This window comes from Myotis lucifugus, unplaced genomic scaffold (genome assembly GCF_000147115.1).
Source record: "Myotis lucifugus unplaced genomic scaffold, Myoluc2.0 scaffold_730, whole genome shotgun sequence".
Classification (NCBI taxonomy): domain Eukaryota; kingdom Metazoa; phylum Chordata; class Mammalia; order Chiroptera; family Vespertilionidae; genus Myotis; species Myotis lucifugus.
Genome location: NW_005871778.1, coordinates 26,116 through 51,048, shown reverse-complemented (window position 1 = coordinate 51,048; position 24,933 = coordinate 26,116). Strand labels below are relative to the sequence as shown.

Here is a 24,933-nt window from a genome sequence, read left to right as displayed (position 1 = left end):
GAAGGTGTGGAGCAGGGAAGGTGGACAGCAGGCAGGGAGCAGCCAGGGGGTGCCGAGCCAGAGAACAACTAAGAGCCAGACCCGTTCACTGTCTTTAACTGAGTGGATTTTGCAGGTGGTCCCCGAGGAAGCTGTTTTATAAGAGCGGTAGGTGGACACAGGACCTGGGGGACAAAATGCCAATATGTTGCCCCTTTTGTTGACCGAGGACCTACATCCGTTGGAAAGTGCTGCAGGGAAGGGATAAAGGAAGCGATCTGAGCAGAGGAAGGCGAAGAGGAGAAACTGCAACATGAAAGCTCTTCCAACAGGCACCCCGGCACCTGGCAACAGGCACCCCGGCACCTGGCCTCGGGAGTAACGCTATTTCTCTAGTATTTCCAAACCAGACGTGGCACTCGTAGACATTTTTATATTCAAGCCCTTAATCTAATCCGCTTTCTCCATTGCATCCAGTTCATCCCACTCCCTCGTGTCCTCGGTGACCGACAGGAGCAGCGCTGCCCGGCACTGGTGTTGCCCAGAGTTAACTGGCCAAAGGCAGAAGGGCTACCTGGGCCTTTTTAGCTCTTCTTTTCACGATTTCCAGCAAGATACGGAGGCCTCGGCAGTCTCACAGCGGAGAGAACAGGCGTGACTGAGGGGAACACACTTCTTCCCAGGCCCATCCCAGGCCCAAACACAGCTGCTGACCCTCAGGGCTGCGGAACCCTCAAGGGGCGGAACCTGTAGGAGGCGGAATCCGAAGGAGGCGGAATCCGAAGGAGGCGGAACCCGAAGGAGGCGGAACCTGAAGGAGGCGGAACCTGAAGGAGGCGGAATCCGAAGGAGGCGGAACCTGAAGGAGGCGGAACCTGAAGGAGGCGGAACCGGGAGTGGCGGACAAGGTCAGGGATAACCAGGGGTGGTGGAATCTTGGAACCGGCGGAACCAAGTGGCGACGCCCACGGAGCCGCCCGGACTGTGTTGGGAGCGGAAGTGCAGAGGTCCCCGCTTCCGGATTGGCGTTCGGCCCCGAGCGCCCGGGCTGCCGCGGCGATGTTGCCGCTCACGGTGAATTTCAAGGTGTCGGCCCGCACCCTCACCGGGGCCCTCAGCGCCCACAACAAGGCGGCGGTGGACTGGTGAGGGCGCCGGGCCCCGAGGCCAGGAGCTTGAGGGACGGGGAGCGGCCGCGGTGTCACCCCGGTCCGTTCGGCCTCGCCCGGACGGGGTGCCGCCCTCCCATCGCGGAGAGTTTCTCTTCGCGCTGGTTGTTGTTGCTCTAAGACAGCGGTTCTCAGCCTCGGCTGCACGTTAGAATCACCTGGGGATCTTTGTAAAATCCTGATTCCTGGGCCTCATCCTCCGGAAATTCTGGTTCTTTGTTACTAATGATGAGGCCCAGGAATCAGGACTTTACAAAGATTCCCAGGTGATTCCAATGTGCAGCCGAGGTTGAGAACCGCTGCTCTAGGGTAGTAACTGCCTCGTGTGGGCACGTATATTTGCCCCGTCCTTTCTCGCATCTTTGTTTCTCTGCCCCACACCCGCCGGAAACACCCCATTTCCTCTCCTCCGCCCCCCGCGGCCCTCTCCGCTGACCGGCCCGGCCGCTCTCCCTCCACTCTCGTCCCTGCCCCCGACCTCCATTCATCCGCCCTCGCACCGGCCCTGCGTTCCCGCCGCCTTTTCACGGTGAAATGTCGCTGCGGCTCTGACAGCGGACAGGTGACCAGCGCACAGCGGGCTGCCGTGGCGGAGGTGGCTGGGGCCTGGCCAGGGCTGCAGCCTCCCGGCCGGTGCCGCCTGGTTCCCGGGTTGGAGGACCGGGACTGACCGTCCGTGTCCGCCTGGTTCTCTGGTTGGAGGACCGGGACTGACCGACCGTGTCCGCCTGGTTCCCCGGTTGGAGGACCGGGACTGACCGTCCGTGTCCGCCTGGTTCCCCGGTTGGAGGACCGGGACTGACCAGTGCCGCCTGGTTCCCGGGTTGGAGGACCCGGACTGACCGCAGACGTTGCACAACCTGGTCCCAGGCGCTTGGAGGCTGAGGAGTCGAGGAGGCAGAGTGTGGCCTCCAGGACCCAGGACAGGAGTTGCTTTATTCCTCCTCGCGGCTCTGTGTGCACGCACATCTCTTAGAGCCTTTTTTACCCAAATGAAACACGAATTTCAACAAGCATTTTTTGAGCTCAGCCAAACCTTTTATTTAAATGAGATCATGTAAAAGGCTGACCTTTGAGCTTAAATAATGTTACTGATGGTAATTAATACTTATATCTGTCGTTTATCTAGGATGCCTCTTGCTCTGTTTTACTTGAACTTCCACATTGCTGTTTCGTTAGGGGCTGGCAAGGTTTGATTGCTTATGGATGCCATTCCCTTGTGGTGGTGGTCGATGCCAGCACTGCCCAGACGCTCCAAGTTTTAGAAAAGCATAAAGCTGATGTTGTCAAGGTAAGTCCGATGCCTCTTTGGCCCTGTAACCTGTTGTCTGTTCGAAAGTGTTAAATATCACACACTCTCATTAAGTCATACGTATACATGTTGAACAGCTTTTAACTATAACAATCTATTTGGGGTTAACCTACTCCTTCCACGCATATGACTTAATGTCCTTCCAGGATGAGCTATGAAATGCTGGTTCTGAGGTGACTTCAAAGCTGATGGGAAACACCAACGCTGTCATTTGCTGGGCCTCTCATTCATTATTAGTTCTGAGCACTTAGCATGCACCCAGGAGAGAGATGAAAGCCGTCAAACAGCTCATTGTCTAGCGAGGAAGATGAAAACAATACGGTGTGATGAGTGAGACGTGCTAATGCACTGTGGGGAGACCAAGGGGCTGCATATGACCTAGCGGTCGGGATCTGGGGAGGATCACGGAAGTCTTCGTTTCAGGGCCCTCTAGGCTGCAGGTAAGCACATAAAAAATGTGGGGAGGAGCAGGGCAGGAAAGAGGACGAATATACACAAAGGGAAGTAGGTGCCTACGGCTCAAGGACGGGACACACGTGTTTAATTTCATCCAGCGCAAGTGTTTCCCTGACCCTCTTTCTTCTTGATGCAGGTTAAGTGGGCCCGAGAAAATTACCACCATAACCTCGGCTCGCCCTACTCCTTGCGCCTCGCTTCTGCCGACGTCCACGGGAAAATCATCGTGTGGGATGTGGCGGCCGGAGTGGCTCAGTGTGAGATCCAAGAGCACGCCAAGCCCATCCAGGGTGAGGGGAGGCTGGCTCTGTGTTTGCATTCCTACCCTTCCTCTTAGTGTGTCCCCCCTTCATTTAATCCCATCCCTTCCCACGTAGCTCTTGATTGTGTTCAGCCTGGTCTCCGGATCTGAATCTAGTTGGTTTTTTTTATCCTTATTAATATACTTCTGGGCATATTTCCTCAAATCTCAGCTGATTTGAGTTTTGGTAAAATGCATTAATTTCAACATCCGCCTCAGTCATGCTTGATGAGAAAAATTAAGCTGCTACAAACAATCTTGTAAATTAAGCTACAGGATAAGTAAACTTGGCCAAACTGCTATTTTATATTAGCCCTCGGTGCTTACTTTTCATTAATAGACATCAAAATTTTATTTTCATTTTTATATAGATAATTTGTGTGTTTGTTGTCTTAAAACCAATAAGAGTATGCTATGAACTCAAGGCTTTGACTGATGGGCTGTTTTGAATGAGTGAATTTTTAAAAATGACAGTTTAAAAAATACTTATTGAGTACTTACTATGTTCTAAGTACTGAGCTAGATATTTATCTTGTTTATTGTTGTGAAAAAACATGAGACTGCAAAGCCCCATTAAATAATTCCACAAAAACACTAGGAAAGCCCGGCACCAGAGATCATGCCCGGACAGTCTTTGACATAAAGTTTTAAGTATTGATTACTGCAGATAGCCTTGTATTTTCTTTGAAGTAAGATTTCAGATTACTTGCCAATTTTGACCTTGAGATGCTGATGTCCACGCATCTAATTTTTATATAAAATTAACTTTCCTCTGCAGTCTTGACACATAGACACACATATGCTACACTGCGTGGGAGGATCGTTAAGATTTTAAGGATTATGTAAAAAACAGCACACTACTAAATACCAAGGCCAGTCAGCATGCACGTGTTTTGAGGTGGGTGATCACTGAGCTCTGCCCTTGTCTGGTCTTTGCAGACGTTCAGTGGTTATGGAGCCAAGATGCCTCCCGAGACTTGCTGCTCGCCATCCACCCGCCAAACTACATCGTGCTCTGGAATGCGGACACCGGCACCAAACTCTGGAAGAAGAGCTACGCAGACAACATCCTTTCCTTTTCTTTCGACCCGTTCGATTCCTCCCATTTAACTTGTGAGTAATGGTTTCTGTGGAAAATGAGTTGAGGTGTTTATCATATAGTTAACACTGTATACATGTCACATGCGTTCTATATCAAAACTGTCCAAACAGCTGAGCAGAGGGGGAGACACACCTCTGAGCGCCTCCTACAGGCGTGAATCATAACCTGCAGCTGCTGATGCAGGCGCTGTCATAACCCACAGCGTTGGCAGGTGTTTTGATACTTAGATGTTTGATTCAGCAGCTGACTCCACTGTGTTAAATTTGTGAATAGAATTAGATTAGCCAGAGAGAGAGAGTCGCTGTGCTGTTACCAACTCAAATTTAATTAAACTTGTTTTTTCTGGAACATTTAAAGAACATGAGTTAAGGGTTTCATTTAATCTGACCAAATTCAGCCCTTCCTTTTTAAAAAAGCATTGTTCTAACCAGTGCCTTAACCAGATGCATGCAGGGAACAGAAGCTGCTCAAGGGAGTTTTTTCCTGCAGAAGTTGCTTTTACCAACGTGCAAAGTAAAACAGGATAAATTAGGTTTTGTTTTTAGATATTTTTATGACTGAATTACTTAGAAAACATTTTTATCCATTTATCCAACAGATGTTTCTTGAGCTATTACTCTATGGCAGTGGTCGGCAAACTCATTAGTTAACAGAGCCAAATATCAACAGTACGACGATTGAAATTCCTTTTGAGAGCCAAATATTTTAAACTTAAACTATATAGGTAGGTACATTGTTATTAACTTAATTAGGGTCCTCCTAAGGCTTAGGAGGAGCCACACTCAAGGGGCCAAAGAGCCGAATGTGGCTCGTGAGCTGCAGTTTGCCGATCACTGCTCTATGGGAGCCGCCTCTTCTAGGGCCTAGAATGTATCTGAGAAACAAGGCAAGGACCCTGCCCTCATCGAGTTTGCGTTCTAGTGAGAGGGAGTCAGGTCTAACCTCAGAGCGTAATGAATTGGTAACGTCCAGTGTATTAGAGGTTACAGGTGGTAGAACAGAGTGAGACAGGATAGAGGGAACAAGGGAGAAGGGGGTGGAGAGTGGCCAGTGTGTTGGGTGGAGGCCACTGTTGGTTTTCTACTTTTACTCCAGATCTACAGAGAAAAAGAACTCCCTAGACATCCTAAGATTCCATCTGAGGATCAAGAAGAAAAAGACATATATTTAGACTGAGTAGTTCATGATAATCACAAATTTATATCATCAAGTCAAATATTTGAACCTAGCTAAGTGTGATGGGCAGAGCCTCATGTATATGTGTATATAGGGTGTCCCTGAAAAATGTATACACACTTTGAATAATTATAAAGGCAGTGTTTATTAAAATACATTTCATTTTTGAAATGTAATAGAATCTACATTGTGTGTATACATTTTTGGGGGACACCCTGTATATATGGGGTTTTTGTGATTTTATATTCAGAAAAGTATTTAGATGTTGCAATTATGTGATATAATGAGGGAGGGTTTTTAATGAAAGTCCATGCACTGAATTTGAAACAACAAACATTTGTTTTTTCTGCCAGGAACCTTCTAGTATCTATTTTTTAAAAAAAATATGTATTTATTGATTTCAGAGAGGAAGGGAGAGGGAGAGAGAGAGAGAGAGAAACATCAATGATGAGAGAGAATCATTGACCGGCTGCCTCCTGCACACCCCCCACTAGGGATTGAGCCCGCAACCCAGGCATGTGCCCTTGACCGGAATCGAATTCAGGACCCTTCAGTCCACAGGCCGACACTCTGTCCGCTGAGCCAAAACGGCTAGGGCTCTGGTATCTTTTTAATACAAAACATTAATTTAGAATGCTGAGCTCGGAGGCCTCGGATGAATCGTAACGGGCCACCTGTTTCACTTCAACTTGGAGAACATTCCGTTACGTTATGACTGCAAACACTGCCAGTTCTGTACTGTTAAATTATCGTTACCTTGCTCTCAAAATCATACTGGAGAAAACTGTGCTAAACTGGATTTAACTTCAGTCGGGTTTGCTTCTCTCCATGTAGTACTCACCAGCGAGGGCATTGTGTTCATCTCAGACTTCTCCCCCTCCAAGCCTCCCTCAGGCCCTGGGAAAAAAGTCTACATATCCAGCCCGCACTCTAGCCCAGCTCATAGCAAACTGGCTGCCGCCACGGGGGCTAAGAAGGCTCTTAATAAAGTCAAAATCTTAATCACTCAGGAGAAACCTAGGTAAGTTACAGTGTGAAGCCGACAACAGCATTCATCTGTTTATCGTCTGTTCCTGAAAAAATCAGTTTTGAACTTGTACTGTGATTGATTTTCTTCATCTCACCCTTTCTCCTTTCCACTTTTGAATTTATCGGAGGAAAAATATTCTTTTTGTCTCCTCCCCTGAGAGGAGGCTCAGCATTTAACATGGCTCCTTTGTTTCCACTCATTGTGCCGACCCCCCCAACCCCCGCTGATTTTTTCCTGATTAACATTTTTGACTTCTGATATTTACTTTTGAAATATGAATGAACGTTCTAACATTGTGGCCATTGAATATATTTGAAATTTGAGGACAAGATCTGGCTTTTTATTTTAAATAAATTTTTCTGACTTAAATGCTGTGCAGTTCCATGAGCTGTAAAATAAGGGTATTTTTCTTATGCATGTAAAGATGTTTCTCATACTGGTTAAGGGCCAGGATTCTAGAGGAAATTGTAGCCATCTGACTCAGAAAATTCTTTGATCTTGCTTAGATTTCACTCTCCCAATCTCTAACATAGTGTTTTAAGGGATTTCACAGGGTTGCTGTGAGGATTAATAGATGCAGTAATCTAAGTACTTAACACAGTGGCTGATACTTAATAAGCATTCATTTGGCAAATCCTAGCTATTATTGTTCATATCAGAAACTGCAACGGAATAAAATTTTATTTTACATAACTAATTTTGTGCATTAGAAATAGATTTCTGTTTTCTTCATAGAGCCATGATTATACTTTCATTTTTTATTGCCTTGGCAGTTTTTTTTGGCATTTATTTTAAAAGAGCCTTTACTTTTAATATGCTAAGATTATTCTATCTAGACTTTGTGGTAATTACCTGAAAAATATATGGTAAAATACAAATTGCTCTACAAATACATTTTTAATTTATATGTAAATATCATTTTTATATATTAATCTACAGGCTGGTTAAGTCCACTAATTTATCCCCCACCTTGTGCCAAAATAATTTAAGATAGCTCCCTAAATAGCTCATGAGAACTTTATTTTTCATTGATTCTGTCTCATAAAGAAATAATTATTTTGTAGTCTGAGTAGTTTTATAAGTTATGATTTATATATATTACATTTTTTCTCATATGAATCATGTTCACCTTGAGTTTAGGGGAATGAATTATGAATACCTTCAAGTAGAAGTGCTTTGGGTTTTCACATACATTATTATATTTTAATCTTGCTACAGTCCTGGGCAGCGGTACTGGGCCTGTGTTATAAATGAGGAAACTGTGTCTCACGTTGTTTGAAGTGTAACTCAGCTCACCCAACGGGACGTGGCAGGGCCGGGCGTTAATGCAGTCCACACTCCTCTCGCTAGTCCTCTCATCTAACTTTATTTTAAATTTCAGAACCTTTTAATAGTATTATTATGTAGAAAATAGAATATAACTGCATGCCTATTCCTATTGAAATATATTTATTATAAAAAGGTTATGACTAAGTATAAGCAATAATCACAGATTACTAAAATGCTTTGTTGAGACTAACAATCTTTTAAAGTCCTCATGGAGTTTTGTATCTTTTATTTACACAGAAGAAAATGCTATGATAAGTGAGTAAATTGCCCTACTTTGTTTCAGAAAAGATTTCAGGCAGCTTAAAAGGAAAAGAATCGCAGCTGGTGTGGCTCAGTGGTTGAGTGTTGACCGATGAGCCAGGAGGCCAAGGGGCCTGTGCCCAGGTTGTGGGTTCGATCCCCGGTAGGGGGTGTGGCAGGAGGCAGCCTGTCAATGATTCTGTCTCATCATTGATGTTTCTCTCTCTCTCTCTGCCTTCCTCTCTGAAATCAATAAATATATTTTCTTTAAAAAAGGAAATGAAGACAGAGTAAAATGTATGGTAAAAAAAATATGGTAAAATACAAATTGCTCTACAAATACATTTTTAATTTACATGTAAATATCATTTTATATATTAATCTACAGGCTGGTTAAGTCTTGCCCAAGGCCACACACAGTCCACTGACCAGTGTCCCTCGTTACTCTAAACGTTTTGTTTTATCCTGAGTCTTGATTTCAGCATCTGTTTAGTACTTCTAATTGCAAATAAAAATAAAACTGCTGCCCTGTGAATGCCTAGTATATCATAGACTTACTCTTACTTCTCTATATTTTTAAATATTTAGAAACACATCTCACTCAGCCTATACAATATTATTGTCATAATTTGGGTTTTGGCACATGGTGGAGGTTTAAGTTTTAGATACTCGCCTCTGTTGGTCATTTCATAAACAGTTGTACATTCTCATTGACAGTTTTTTTAAAAAATATATTTGTATTGATTTCAGAGAGGAAGGGAGAGGGAGAGAGAGATAGAAACATCAAAGATGAGAGAGAACCATTGATTGGCTGCCTCCTGCACGCCCCCTACTGGGGATCGAGCCCACAACCTGAGCATGTGCCCTTGACTGGGATCGAACCTGGGACCCTTCAGTCCTGATGCTCTATCCACTGAGCCACACCGCCTAGGGCTCTCATTGACAGTTTCATGTGGAAAGTACAAAATGCAGTTCTTGATTAGCTTTACCTGATATGAATAAATCTTTGACTCCTTTCTTGGTGCCTAAAGTACAGCTTTGATTTTTTAGTGCTGAGTTCATAACCCTCAACGACTGCCTGCAGCTGGCCTATCTGCCTTCCAAAAGGAACCACATGCTGTTGCTCTATCCCCGCGAGATCTTAGTCCTGGACCTCGAGGTGAACCAGACCGTGGGCGTGATTGCGATCGAGCGCACGGGCGTTCCGTTTCTGCAGGTATCGGCGTTTATCTCTGCCTCCCCAGAAGTCGGGGGTAGGGGAAGAGTCTAACCACGCAAAGGGCCTTAGTTCGACTCTCTCTTTTCTGTTTATTAAAAATTAACAACGTTGTTGTACATTTCTTATTTTCTTACACTTTTGATTGACTTGATGTATCCTAGAAATTCTTCTGACTGATCTGGAGATATTTACCAAACTATTTAAGTTACATGGATAAAGACAAATTTTTATGATTATAAATGGATCTTTTAAATGTTCATTTAGTTTTAAAACTTGGGAACTATGTAGTATATTTTTGTGTTTGTTTTTTTCTTTTAGCCTATATCCTCTACATACGAACTTTTGAATTCCACAGTATATACTTTTTAATTTATTTTGTTTTAAAAAAATAAATGAATCATCTGTTTAAAGGTAATACCCTGCTTTCAGCGAGATGGTTTATTTTGCCTACATGAGAATGGTTGCATAACTTTACGTGTTCGAAGATCTTATAATAGTATTTTCACCACTTCAAACGAGGAACCAGGTGAGTTTCTGTCTACAGTAATGTTAATTACTTTTTTTCAGAATTATTTTGTAAAGCAAGTACCAGCCAATCTTAGCGTTAACGAGAGTCCTGGCCTTGAGAAAGTAGAGTGTGTTACGCTGTGAGGCCTGGAACGTCTCCCGGTGTTACGGCAGTGCCCCTGCGTACCGATTGTCACTCCTTGGTGGCTTCCAGGGGCCGAGGAGATGTGATCTTCTGTGAGTTTTTCTTTAGCACAAGCCCAGCCTGGTGGGCACATTTATTCCTCCCTTGACCTTTCCTCTGCTTCAGGAGTTTCCCTGGAAAGTGACAGGTAAGTAAGGCCCCAGGTCGTTGCGTTGTCAGTCTCAGTCTTACCCTGGAGAAGCACAGTTCTGTTTTGTGAAGTCCTGCACTACATACAGTTGAGAGTAACGTTAACATCTTTTGTAAAGTACAGTTATTTGCAGGCTTATTACAGACATGTAAATTAGGATGGTCTGTAGTGCACTGTTCATGATGTAATCATATGTCACCGTTCAGAGCCTTTTCTTTATTTTAGAAATATTAAAAAACAAGCTATCTTTAAAAAAAATATATATATATATATATATATATATGTATTTATTGATTTCAGAGAGGAAGGGAGAGGGAGATAGAAACATCATTGATGAGAGAGAATCACTGATTGGCTGCCTCCTGCACGCCCCCTGCTGGGGATCGAGCTGGAAACCCGGGCATGTGCCCTTGACCAGAATCGAACCCGGGTCCCTTCAGTCCACAGGCCGACGCTCTATCCACTGAGCCAAACCAGCTAGGGCAAAAAACAAGCTATCTTGATTATAATTGTCATTTTGGAAATGAAACTTGGTGTAGACAATCAATAAGGTAATTATCTGTATATTCTGATGAAATTGTTGAAAGAGAAGCCATTCTTGACAGATTTTCATTAGTGAAGGACTGATAACCTTCTTGGTGGAGGTTTTATTTAAATTAAAGGAATTACGAGTGATGGTGATGTGGTTGCTTCCTGATGTCGACAAGAAGGCATCACTGTGTTCAGATGCAGATCCCGTCCAGGAGCTCACCTACGACCTACGCAGCCAGTGCGACGCCATCCGCGTGACGAAGACCGTCCGCCCCTTCAGCATGGTGTGCTGCCCCGTCAACGAGAACGCCGCGGCCCTGGTGGTGAGCGACGGCAGGGTCATGGTCTGGGAGCTGAAGTCTGCCGTTTGCAATCGAAGTGCACGGAACAGGTCAGTCAGTCAGTAGGGCTGTTCCTTTGTTTTCTGTTTCTTTTTTTAAAAAATTGCCAGAATCATGTAAAAATAGCAGAGACTTTTAAAGATATTTAAAATATTTTAAAGTGATAATTAAGACTATGTAGCCCTAACCGGTTTGGCTCAGTGGATAGAGCGTCAGCCTGTGGACTCAAGGGTCCCCGGTTCGATTCCAGTCAAGGGCATGTACCTTGGTTGCGACTCGATCCCCAGTAGGGAGTGTGCAGGAGGCAGCTGATCGATGTTTCTCTCTCATCGATGTTTCTAACTCTCTATCCCACTCCCTTCCTGTCTGTACAAAATCAATTAAAAAAAAATACTTTATGTAAACCTGCTAGAGGTATTTCACTTGTGGGTAAGAAAAGTTGAATGCCATGACCTGAACTTGTGGTTGGTGAGTTGCTGTCATGTGATGCAGATTTTACGTCTGTGAAGCAGCTAATGACCGTGTCCTTGCAGTGGCTCCGGCGTGTCGCCTCTGTACTCCCCAGTGTCGTTCTGTGGGATCCCGGTGGGGGTGCTGCAGAACAAACTCCCCGACCTCTCTCTGGATAACATGATCGGTGAGCTTTTGTTGTTCTCTGACTTTCCTGTTGGGATTCTTTCTAAAGGGCAAAACTAATAGTCTCACTGATTTGCAATTATAAAGTCAAAGTTAATACTTGAGAACACTGCCATGTAGAGAGCCCGAGCTTTGTGTGTCCCAGGTACACAGTGATATTTCCTGGAGGAATAATAAAGAACTGAGAAGGGTTGGAAACAATTATTTTAACTTGAGACATACATTGTCTTGTTTACATACTGGTGAGTCTTACTTTCAAATATTTATTTGCAGTTAAAATATTGCTTCCAACTTATTTCATTATTATAGGGCCAGTATAAATTAAACGAAGAATAAAGATTTGTGATTTCAAATATTATACAACTAGAAATTGTAAATACTGTATGCCAAGCAATTTTGATGTCTAATTCTTTTAAAATTGTAGCTGTGGTTTATAAAGGATTTTCTGTATCATTATTTGTTCTTCCATAATGTAATTGAAAATCGCTATTATTTAGTAGGATATTTTGTTGAAATGCTTGAGAGATGATATATAAGAAAAGTGCATTACCTTATTAATCTTTTTTATGTATTTTTTAATTGATTTCAGAGAGGAAGGGAGAGGGATGAAGGGATAGCAACATCAATGATAAGTGAATCATTGATCTGCTGCCTCTTGCACGCCCCCTATGGGGGATCAAGCTCACAACCTGGGCATGTGCCCTGACGGAAAATCGAACCTTGACCTCCTGGTTCATAGGTTGATGCTCAACCACTGAGCCACAGCAGCTAGGCACTTATTAATTTTAATCAGAGAGGACATTTATTGGTTGCTCAGTATTAGGTTAAGTGCTGTGCTAAATGCTCTGTAGGTAGATGATATTATGTCCATTTCATGTTTGTGGGAACTGAGATCCCGAGAGATTTTAAGAACTTTCTTAGAACCACACAGCCAGTAAGTGGCAGAGCCAAAGGTGAACCTGTTCCCCTGGTCTGGAGCCTGCTCCTTGGCCGTGGCCTCCAGTCCTGGCTGCTCCACTGTGACCGCAGCAGGACCGGACCCTCCAGCCTCGGCTTTCTCATGGCTCCTGAAGACGCTTTTATATCTCAGATTCTCCCTCTTACCTTCCAGGCATAAATCCATGTAAAGAGGTTTGGACACAGACTCGTTTTGCAAAATGCATTTTATCAGTAACACAATTTCTGAGTTAATTGACCTTGTCTGCACTTGATAAAAATATTAAATTGAAAGGAATTACAAACACACACATGCACAGAACTAATTGGTAATATGAAAGACACTGGGATTTTATGCTGTTTAGGGATCTAAGCGATATAAATTACACTTTCAGGAGACAAAAGGATATAGATTGTGCACTCGTTCTTGACTGTAGTTGATTTAAAAGTATTAAACAAAGCTTTGTTACTTGAAAACATTTTAATTAAAACTTTTAATTAAATTTTTAATTTGGAATTCACTATGTACTTAATGATCATTGAGAGCAGTTCAGTTAAATACAGAGGCCTGGTTTCTGTTCGTTGGGTAAAAGCTGCTGCTTATTAAGGCCGTCCCTGCCCTGCAGCGAATTGCTGCTGTGGAAGGTGCTTGCACAGACGTGTGGAAGGTGCTTGCACAGACGTGTGGAAGGTGCTTGCACAGACGTGTGGAAGGTGCTTGCACAGACGTGTGGAAGGTGCTTGCACAGACGTGTGGAAGGTGCTTGCACAGACGTGTGGAAGGTGCTTGCACAGACGTAGGTGCTTGCACAGACGTGTGGAAGGTGCTTGCACAGACGTGTGGAAGGTGCTTGCACAGACGTAGGTGTTTGCACAGACGTGTGGCAGTTCTCAGGAGTCGCTGCACGGTGCTGGGGGTGGTGAGCGTATAGCTGCCTGTGAACTTCTCATTCCTTTGGATCCGTCTTTTGTAACCAAAAACTGATACTAATTGTAGGACTGATCCTAAGGGATCACTTTATTTGCATTAAATTGATGGCCATTTTTTTCTGTATGTCTTACGGATTTTAAAACAACTTCTTATTAAAAGAACTTCGTAGCTTTGAAAGATTCTATTCAGAGTCCTAGCACACACTCCTAGTATTTACATTTTTCCCTTAAACAGTATATGTATGTGTGTATTCATATGTGCACTCACATATTCTTTACTGTAGTATTTTTGACATTTTAATCCAGTCATCAGTAGTGGTTTATAGGAAGAAAGCTTGTTACCCTTGTTAGTAAACAGTATTGCTTTTGTTGTAGTCTTCAGATTCATATTTGTTACACTCGTTTTTAGTGGAGTCATCTTTTTAGTTGGAGACTTGGTTTCCTAAGTATGAATGTTATATCTGAAAGTTATGCCATTTAATACCTAGCTTTTGACAGTTGCAGGTTATATGCAATATACATTATTTTATATATTTACATATAATGGGTTAATTGTAAAGCTTAAATTTTGTAAGATTTCTTATAGAAATCCAAGTGAGTTCTTGAACCTGTTGTGTGGGATTACTGATTCTGGGTGCCTTTTACCACGTCATCGACAGAGTCACTCCACGGAAACTGCCCTCTAACCGCGTCCCCCTGATTGGTGTTTGGTGCCCTCATTCCAGGAGCTTTGGCTGAAACTGTTTCTTAGGAGACAGGTTGGCCATTCTGGAAGCACGCCCTGGAGTGTCTGCCTCGAGGTGCCAGGCAGGGCATGGCAAGGCCCACACCAAGGGCAGGGCCACTGTCCTGCTTCAGCCCACAGTGCCCCGCTCACCCTCCGGACCTGAGAGTGCTCTTCTAGGCCTGCAGAGCGTTCCCACTGCAGATCGCACGCACTACAATTAATGTATCGCTATTGATTACCAATCAGGGCAAAGCGCGATTGCTGGGGAAGACCATCCCAAAGGCTCCGTTCTGCAGGAAGTGCACCTCAAATTCCTGCTCACGGGACTGATTTCAGGACTGCCCGCACCACCATTTACCGTCCGTATGTGTCCCCCGTTGACCACAAAAAACATCAAGATGTATCAGCCATTGCTTGCTGTTGGTGAGTATTGGACCTGTTTGTGTTTGTTGGTTTGTTTATTAAGACATTTTTATGGATTTCTAAAGAGAGGGAGGGAGGGAGGGGGAGAGAGAGAGAGAGAGAGAGAGAGAGAGAGAGAGAGAGAGAGATTGATTTTAAGAGGCAAACATTGATCGCTGCCTCCTGCGTGGGGATGGAGCCTGCAGCCCGGGCATTGTCCTGACCAGGAATTGAACCGGCAGCCTTCTGATGCAAGGGATAATGCCAACCCACTGAGCACACGCCAGGGCACAGACCTGCTTGTTTTTAATTTGTCAGCATGTTTTATATTTTATAAGACTTTTAACTTCGCTAGTTACTGGAAAATCCTTGTTTATCTTTGAGAATAAAGAGGAAGAGGCTAAGTGAAACTGTTTTTTTAAAGATGTGATTTGTTGGCTTCTGGCTTTCTCCCCAGGTCTATAAACATGTGATTTGTGATTTTTTTTTTTCTAAAATGAAAACCTGACCACGTTTATTTTGTTGCTGGTATGTCTGAGTTATGCTAGTGTGTCAGCTTAATGGCTGACATGTGAGTACTCATGCTCATTTGAATATTGCTATTTGGCATTGTTTTTTCTTCCCATTTTTTCATTACTATCTTCTGAAAGTGATTTGAATTTTAAGGTTCAGTAAGATTTCAGAGCACACAAGATCAGGCCCATTTTTGATAAGAAAGAAGACAGAGAATTTTAATTTTTTTTATCACTTAGCTTTGGTCCCTTTTATAAAAGAGAAATGTTGTAAATGATTGAAATCTTGAGAAAAGACTCATGTTGGAAAGATCTGGAACTCCCGCTAGGTAAATGCTCTCCTGTTTGGACAGGCACAGGTAACGGCTCCGTCCTGGTGTACCACCTGACCAGCGGGCTGCTGCACAAGGAGCTGAGCGTCCACTCTTGTGAAGTCAGGTGAGTGTCCTGTGTCGCCGACATCACACCAGGCAGAGGCTCTGCACGGGGTGCTCTGCAGTGTGGCTGTGCCACTGGGAGCTTCGCACAGTCAGTATTCACGTCCCGCCGGTGGCTGCTCAGCCAGGATGAGCACCGACTGCTGCCTCTGTAAGGGCTTCCTGCAGGGGAGCATTGCCCTCACTTCCGTTGCTGTGACTTAATGGTTTCTCCTGACCTTCAGGTATTTTACTGGGAATCACTGTGTCTCCTTGTTCAGGTTTATCTAGCTGGGTTTTCATTTCTATAAAGATCCCTTAGTAGGACTATTTATGAAAATTTGAATAAAGTCATTTTAATAGTTAATCTCATTTATGTTTTTGTTTAAGCACCATGAGAAAAGGACCAAACTCTCTAGCATTTTAAATTTCGAGCTGTGATCTATTTTGTGAGTGTGCAGACATAGTGAGGGAGGGCCAGAGTGACAGAGGGGTGCGTGCCTCTTGCTTTCTCTCTTCTCATGGCCTTGCTTTGCTGATTGTATGGCTGTTTCCCTTTGATGCCCGAGCAGGATGGACTGTATAATATAAAGTTATTAAATTGCCAGTATTTTTGATGATCTTTTAACAAAAGTATAGAGAAAGGCCCTTTTCTGTCCTCTGTGCATTATAGGTCCAGGTCCCATGCATGTGTGACAATTCTTAGTGAACCTTAAAGAGCATGTTATTCTGAGTAAACGCATTTCGAATGGGCAAAGGTTAGCCCTTCCGTGTCAGAGCTGCTGACGGGGATGGACGTGCTGAGGAGGTTACGTGGCCTCCTTCTCCCAGGTGCAGTGCTCTGTGGCGCAGCCGGAGTGACTGTCCACCCGGTGCTGCCCCTGCAGTGTCTCCCTGATTCGTGCTGTGGAGCAGGATTGTCTCCAAAAGCTGGCCTCTTCCTTCTCTTCTTCAGGAGTCCCTGCTGCTGACAGCTCCTCCTCCTTCCCTGCCCACAGCTCCTCTCTGACAGGCCTCCACCCTTTCCCTATGGCAGCACCAGCTCTCACTTACCCAGCGCTTGCTCTCGGGTTACTAGTAGGCACTGACACTCTGCAGGCATTCCTTCCATTGAACCTGCACTCAGTTCTCGGCGGGAGGCCTGTCCTTCCCAGTTCACTGTGAGGCCTTGGATGGTGTGTGCACCCGGGTGAGCAGGAAACGCTTTGACAAGAAGGTAAAAGTTTGACTGAGCCAGGATTCACGTTAGGGCTCTGGTCCAGGCTCCTGGAGAAAATCAAGCACATTTTACTTTTTTCTGAACACTGAAGTGTTTAATAAAGGCAGTAGCTAGTTCACAGTGAGCTGCTCACTTCTTAAAGTAAGATTTGTTCTCCTTGCCCAGTTGGGTCCTAGATGTCAGTTAGTCCATGACTTACAGTTGCTATGGTAATACTTATTACCGAGTGACTCTGAAAGTGCTTAGAAACCGTTACCTGGGACTCCAGATAACTCTAGGGATACACTCCTCACACAGGCTGGTGTGAAGGATACACAGATCTGCACCCTTTTTCATATGAATTCTCCCTCTTAATTGCCATTTTGAAGATAATTCACCTTTTATATTCAGAGATGGTACCCAAAAAGATGCTGACATCCTGCTGTCTCTGTGCTTCAATTAATGCAATTATAGTATTGTCATTAAAAGCCATTATGAAAATCTCACAGCGTGTGATAAAAACTGCCACACTTATTAGCAATCAACCAGAACACTCTGGATATTCACATGCAAATTAAAGGCCAGCTTTTAGAAAGTTGTTTTTCTACCACAGGCTAAATGTGTTGTTTAAAACCACTTAGTCGTAAGTACTTGATCTCATGCACGCTCATGGCCAGGGATCACCCAGCTGCAAGTTGCCTCCATGTGGTCTTTGAAAGCCGCGGTGTTTTAACTGTTACCTTTACAAGTAGGCATTGAGCAGCTTCTGTGCCTGCAGCTCATGATCTGTTGGAAGATTCCTGGAAGTAGGTAAAGTGGATACATGTCAGTTTTCTTAGATTATTAGCTGTGTCTTTGTCCAGTAGACTAGATTAATAATAATAATAATACTAGAGGCCCGGTGCACGAATTCGTGCACGGGTGGGGTTCCTCTGCCTGGCCAGCGATCGGGCCGATCAAGGCTGATCAGGGCCACCCGGAGGAGGTTGGCTGTGGGAGCGCACTGACCACCAGGGGGCAGCTCCTGCATTGAGTGTCTGCCCCCTAGTGGTCAGTGCGCATCATGGCAACCGGTCGTAAAGGTGGCTTAGGCTTTTATATATATAGATAGCCCAATACTATTTTCAGTACCAGAAATTATTAGAACAGTAGTTTATATGGGTATCAGAACATTGACCAGCTCAGAGTTGTTTTGAGGGAATGGAGTGATTTGTGGAAAGTAAAATGATCTCTGTTTTGTCTTTCAATAAATTTGCAGACGTTCGTTTTATGTAATCCCAGGACGTCAGGGCCTGTCAGGAAGTGTGTGCTCCCCCCAGTACCACGGTTAGAAGTAGGCGGTGGCATCCGTCCCCGGGGGGGTCCGCAGGCCCAGCTGGAAACCTTAGAGGTCAGAACCCCAGACGCCCACCAACAAGGTACATGGCTCAGTAGTTCGGGATCCTACAGAACAAGCCTGGGTGGAGTCGGAGAGCCAGCGGCTGCCTCCCCTTGTGTGTGGAGCTCTGTGCCCAGTGTCACCTGAGCAGTGGTTTCTGATCCTTAGAGCAGCACTGGGGTCTTAGCTGTGTCTGACAAGAGTCTTCATCCTTTTGAGAAATAACCCCCTTGTCTGACCTACTCTGAGGTCCAGCCTGATTTTCTTTCTCTGCAGTTGATCAGTAGGTGTGGGATGGATATACCGGCTGCTGCTGGAACCGGCTCAAAGGCAGCACACACGGTGCTAGAATCAAATAAAATCAAATAACAGCCAACCCCGTTCTGTTATGTCTGAACCCTGGGACTTCCTGTAAACCATGCGGCAAGCACTCCTTGAATATGTGTGGCACTGACATAAGATAGAACGTGAGGCTTTTCTCAACCTCATTCATTTAATCTGAGGAATTTACCAACCGGGTGCAAGTGTGTCACGTGCCTGGTGAAACGCGCCGGCACCTCCCTTCAGAGAGAGAGAGAGTACGTCTAGGTCTAGCGCCGTTTCTCAGCCAGCTGCCCCGTCCCCTTGTCCCCTTGTTTCCCCGTCCCCCCGTCCCCTTGTCCCCTAGTTCCCTTGTCCCCTCGTCCCCTTGTCCCCTCATCCCCTCGTCCCCTCGGTGGTGCAGGCTTCCAGGCACAACCCTGTGCGCCCTCGGGGTCTCAGCCTCATGTCCTGGAAGCCTCGCCTGCCCCGAGTGACGGACAGCCCCTGTTGGCCTCTGCAGCACTCTGCTGTGTCCGAGGGAACGTGGGATGACTGTGTGAGCGTCCTGCCGCATCAGCAGCTCAGCAGGGCCGCGGTTGTATCTTCCTCGTTCAATCTGCATCCCCAGGGCTGAGCCCAGGCACCAGCATGTCCCGGGGTCTCAGCAGGTGTATTTTTATAAACACGGAGTGGAGAGCGGGCAGGCTGGAGTGGTCAGTGTCCAGCGACAGTGACCTTCCTGTGCGGAGCCCAAGCAGTTCAGACGCCAGCAGCGAGGCTTGGAGAGCGTGCGCTGCGGTTTGTGTGTCTGATGGAAGCCCTCAGACTCAGAGAGCAGAAGGAGTCCAAACCGATTCTCCTCTTGTTCAGTCTGAGGAGAAAACTAATGAGTTTGTTACATGTTTGGGGAAAGAGAAGCAGGAGACCAGGGCCTTTCCCAGCGGCAGTTAACCAAGTTCCCGTTACTGTGTCACCGTAGGTGTGGTCAGTGTTTACCAAGTGGGGAGGCCGCTTCCAGGTCTCACGGCTCAGTGGGTGGTGTTTGCTTCGGGAATTTATGCCTCCTGACCAAGAATGTTGATAAATTTGATAAAATTCCTAAGTGGACTCAACGTTAAGCAGTTTGCTCAGAATATTTCTAAACCACTTGTTTTTAAGCAGAGAAATTCCCAGAAACCACTGCAGCGTGACTCCTTTACCGGATTTTAAGTTATTTTATTGCTGCTACCGATGCCAATAACCAAACTGTCTTGTCAGTATTTGGAGATAAAGTTTTAACTAGAAATAATTTCATATGTGTTGGAAATATATGGTACTTTAGGCTCTAATAAAAGGTTATATTAATATTGCTAATTAATTAACTTGTATAATTTAGGTCTTGGGAAAAACTTACTTGTCAAATAACTTTTTCAAACAGAAAGGTATTAGATTAATCTGTGTTTAATTTCTCGTTCCAGGGGTATTGAGTGGACGAGTTTGACTGGCTTCCTTTCTTTTGCGACGTCAACACCGAACAACATGGGGCTGGTGCGGAACGAGCTCCAGTTGGTCGACCTTCCCACAGGTGTGTGCGCGGGGCTGTTGCAGGTGCCGGCGGTCGTGTTGGGCGGAGCCGTTGCCATTCTTGACGCTCTGAAGCACTGGCTTCCCCCGGAGCTTGTGTGCTGGGTCTGTACAGTTTTAAAATAAGTCCAGGTAGCTCAACTCTATTAGATTCTTTTTCAGAATTTTGGACTTTAAAGGAAAATTTACAGGTAAGGATTGTTTCTAAATGATCAAATTTAAGACATTTGATAGTCTCTGGCTGACTAAATAGGGAGATTTAATTTGGGAGTTTAAAGACTTTACAATAAGAAACTTCCTGTAAAGTAACTTGTTCAGAATTGATAAAAACCTACAGCCCAAAGAATTTTAAAGTGAAAAATTTGGAACTAGAATAAGGTGAGGATTTCAAATTATTTTATAGCACATGCATTGATTAAAAAAAAAATTTTTTTTTACAAAATTCTGGTTTCTTGAAAACGCCATAGCAATATGAATATACATAGATGGTTTTAACCAATAAGATGCGTATGTGTGTGTAATGTGTGAGTAGTAAATCAGGTATATTGTTGCTTCCGTATATTCTCAATATGTATTTCCAAGATCGAGTTGAGAACAACTAAGGTACATATCAGTGTTACCAACCCTCAAGGACTTGGCGCCACCTGCAGGCCAGTGTTGCTCTCGCTTCCCTGGAAGTGACCTGGGTCCCAGATTCCCCAGGTGCCAAGGAGCCCCTGGTCTCCAGTCCCCAGGCAGCCTGGAGAAAGGGCGCTCTCTAGTGTCGTTCACAAACAGACCAAAACCCTGTTCACTTTTTCAGTCGGCTGGGGTTCAGGACTTGTGATAACCTCATCTGTCTTTTACAATCTGTTTCTGAGGAACAAATTCCTAAGGACTAGTTATTGGCTTTTCTAAGTGGGAGACTGACGGCATGAAGAGCAGGGAGGCCTGCAGGCCTCAGTTGTCTTTAAATTGAGGATGTTTTCTCTTGATTAATGTGGATAAAACACTAGGAAGACATATTGAAATATATTTGTTCAGACATAAGGTACAATTTGCTTTTTTTTTTTAAATCCTCACCTGAGGACATGCTGAGGGTTTGGGAGGGAGAGGCGGGGAGAAACATCGATGTGAGAGAGAAGCATCCATCGGTTGCCTGCTGTGCTGGGGATCGAACCACAGCCCAGGTGTGTGCCGCCCGGGAGCCAGCGGCACCCTTCGTGCACAGGATGCCGTTCAGCCGGCTGAGCCGCTCCCGCTGGGCACGCGTTTGTAATTAGAGAAAGTCATTGGCTTCTTCAGCAGGTAACTGATTCCTGTGATTCCCCAAGTTCAGTTTGTAGAGAACTTCTGATAGGAACGTGTCCGGATATTTCAGTTGGGTATTTTGCAGCTGGAACAAGGACTCTTACATACCTGTCCGAGCTTTCCCCCACTCATTAGTATTGTGAGTGTGGGGATGTGTATATTCCTTTGAATGTACAGTAGTTCTACAGGGACAGTTCTCTTGTAATGCCTTCAATCTTTAGAAATTGATATTTCTAAATTTCTAAAACTAAATTATTGAAGGACACCGCAGAAGAAATATAAGAAACTGTAACAAGTGAAGATACCTTTTTATAAAATAGAATTTGAATATAAGTAATATATTATTGGTCTTTAACTTGTAATACTTTTGAGAATGTGGTTGGAATTGGATTAGACACAGAAGCGGAGGGGAGAACAGGGCTGCGCGGGTCAGAGTGCTTGGTGTAGCTCCTAGTTTCCTGTTTTATGGGCCGTTTTTCACGTTGTCGTTAATGTTTTCAATTAAAGGCAGGAGCATTGCTTTTCGAGGAGAACGAGGCAATGATGAATCGCCCATCGAAATGATTAAAGTCTCTCATTTGAAGTAAGTATCAACCTAAAAACCCCTATGGTGTTACTGCAGTGGAATCTCAAGGAATCTCTGTCATCTCTAAGAGTGAGAATGTGCTAAGACCCATAGGGGCTCTCTTCATGTTAGCAAATGGTGACATGCAGCCATAGCAAAGGAAATAATTTGATCACAAAATTAATTTGCTATCTCTTTTTTAAAATATATTTTTATTGATTTCAGAGAGGAAGGGAGAGAGAGAAAGAGATAGAAACATCAATGATGAGAGAGAATCATTGATTGGCTGCCTCCTGCACGCCCCACACTGGGGATCGAGCCTGCAACCCAGGCATGTGCCCTTAGACTGGAATGGAACCCAGGTCCCTTCAACCTGCAGGCTGAGGCTCTATCCACTGAGCCAAACCAGCTAAGACAAGTTACTGTCTCTCTTTCTCTACTTCTACAGAGATGAGGGTATTTGTGTGGATCGTATTTTATTAGGTGGTAAAATCAGCAGCCCTGTTTTGTTCTGCTGCAAATTGACATAAATCCTGCCGCCCACTAAGAAAAGGCAGTTTGTTAAATGGTGAAATTCTGTTGTACTTCCACCTCATGGTGGTTTATTAAGTGAAAGAACTCACTTTCTTTATTTGTGATTTATACCCATTTTAACTCCAGGACATTTCTGAGTTTTTTGTTCCAAGGGGAATATACAGCAGGATTATTAACCGTAAAGACTAAATGAAAACTGAAAGATCAAAGACAGAAGTAGTAAACTCTCTAAAATAGTTTTCAAAATTACTGTACCTTTCCTAGGATCTTTGCATTTCCATGTAAGATATAGAATCAGTTTATCTGTTTAACCAAAACAGCTTTAGATTGGGGTGGCATTGAACCCATAGATCTTGTGGGAAGAATTGACATCTGATGTTTTGTGATTCATGAACGAGGTGTATCTCTCTACTTACTGAGGTTTTCTTTAATATCGGCCATCAGTAAGCCACCTTGCCATTCCTGAGTGAACTCCACTTGGATATGATGTGTTACCGGATGTAATTTGCTAATTTTTAATAAATTCTGGTTTGATTTGCTAGTATTTTATCAGAGATCTTTGCATCTATGTTCATGAAGGGCATTGGCCTGGCTCTGGAGTGAGGGAGGGTTGGCCTTGTAGCTGCATTGGAAGGCTTCGCTCCTCTTCTTCTGCACGAGTTTGTGTGGGATTGATCATCATTTCTTCCTTAAAGAGGAATTCACCAGGGGAGTGCTCTGTATCCACGAAGGAAATTGAATGTAACTTATATTACAGAGTGAGGCAAAGGTAGGTTCATAGCTGTTCATATGGGAAGTTCTGTATAATAAAGAGCTACTAGTAATATGCTAATTAGACCAAACATCATAACGATCATCTGGACGACCTTCTGGGCGAGGCCGAGGCAGCTGGGGCTGTGAGGGCCAAGCCCCTTGCACGAATTTCATGCATCGGGCTTCTAGTAATATAATCCTATCTAATAATAGACAAACATGGTAATTGACCGTACCTTTGCTACGCCTCCCATTGGCTAATCAGTGAGATACGCAAATTAACCGCCAACAAAGATGGTGGTTAATTTGCATACATAGACGTGAAGCGGCGGAGCAAAGACTGAAGGCGGCTCCAGCCAGAGCAGCGAAGGCTTTGAAGGCGGCTCCGGCCGGAACGTAGGCCTTGGGTCCCAGGTGCTAGAGGAAAACCAGTGCCGGCAGCTAGGGGAAGGGAAGGCCTATTGCACGAATCTTTTCGTGCAACAGGCCTCTAGTAATTAATAATAATACAAGAATAAACTCTTTTAGGTATGCACAACTGTAAACCTACTTTTGCCTACCCCTTTATATAATTTTTTACCCCCAAGGAACTTTGGTAGTTGCTGTATTTCAAGTAATCTATTTCATTGACGTTGTTGAATTTATAGATATTAAGTTGGTTTTTTTTAATATATATTTTATTGATTTTTTTACAGAGAGGAAGGGAGAGGGATAGAGAGTTAGAAACATCGATCAGCTGCCTCCTGCACACCCCCTACTGGGGATGTGCCCACAACCAAGGTACATGCCCTTGACCGGAATCGAACCTGGGACCTTTCAGTCCACAGGCCGACGCTCTATCCACTGAGCCAAACTGGTTATGGCTAGATATTAACTAGTTATCATTGTCTCTTATTCTTTAATGTCTGTGATCTGAGTGATGTCTGTTTCATTGCTGATATCAATAAATCGTGTTGATCAATTTCATTATCTTTTCAAAGAAACTCCTTTAGTTTCTTTTTCTCTGTGGTTTTCTATTTTCTATTTCATTGACGGCCATGGTTATCTTTTCTTTTTCTTCTGCTTTGGGTTTAATACATTCTTCTTTTTAAGGTAGAACCTTAGATGATTGAATTAAGTAATGTCATTCTGTAAAGAAAGATTTAAAGTAAGCATTTAATGCTGTAATCAGCACTATTTTTCCTGTACCCTACAATTATTTTGATAAGATTATTTTCATTTTAACTTATTTTATAATACTTTAAAATTTCCATGGGATAATTATAGATACATTGTTTCATTTCAAAATGTTTGGAGGTTTTCCAGGTGTTTTTCTCTTAACTTCTAGTTCCTGTTAGAGTCAGGGAGCATGTTTTATTCTACCTCAGTCCTTTTAAATTTCACGTCGTTGTTCCAGGGCCCAGAACACGCTCCACCTTGGTGCCTGTGCACGTGCACCTGGAAAGGCCGTGTGTTCTGTGTGGATTAGAATATTCCGTACATGTCTGTTCAAGGTGGTTTACGGTTCTTACTGATTTTCCGTCTGCTTTTCTGTCTGTTACTAAAAGACAGATGAGTGTTGAAATTTTGAACTTGCGGGTTTATTTCTTTCTCAAAGATCTAAACTTCTTTGAGTATTTTATTTTTTTCGGTATGGCAAAGGTGGAAATTTACTGAATTACATGTACAGACTCCCACGTGGGGAGGGGGATAGAGTCCCCTAAACTTGTTTAAGTATTTTACAGCTCTGGTATGAGGCACATACATATTTGGTCTTGCTGCAT

At 44.1% G+C, this 24,933-nt stretch overlaps 1 protein-coding gene across 1 annotated transcript in view; it reads left to right on the top strand.

Moving 5' to 3' along the window:
* The first annotated feature begins 986 nt into the window (after positions 1-986).
* Positions 987-24,933, top strand: part of WDR11 (WD repeat domain 11) — a 41,107-nt gene continuing 17,160 nt past the window's right edge. Inside the window, exons 1-13 of the mRNA XM_023746771.1 lie at positions 987-1,124; positions 2,328-2,439; positions 3,053-3,206; positions 4,157-4,330; positions 6,330-6,516; positions 9,145-9,310; positions 9,725-9,839; positions 10,882-11,077; positions 11,561-11,664; positions 14,503-14,679; positions 15,524-15,608; positions 19,923-20,029; positions 21,826-21,901. Coding sequence (XP_023602539.1) covers positions 1,039-1,124; positions 2,328-2,439; positions 3,053-3,206; positions 4,157-4,330; positions 6,330-6,516; positions 9,145-9,310; positions 9,725-9,839; positions 10,882-11,077; positions 11,561-11,664; positions 14,503-14,679; positions 15,524-15,608; positions 19,923-20,029; positions 21,826-21,901 — 1,739 coding nt within the window. The 5' untranslated portion in view covers positions 987-1,038. The remainder of the gene's footprint in view (positions 1,125-2,327; positions 2,440-3,052; positions 3,207-4,156; positions 4,331-6,329; positions 6,517-9,144; positions 9,311-9,724; positions 9,840-10,881; positions 11,078-11,560; positions 11,665-14,502; positions 14,680-15,523; positions 15,609-19,922; positions 20,030-21,825; positions 21,902-24,933) is intronic.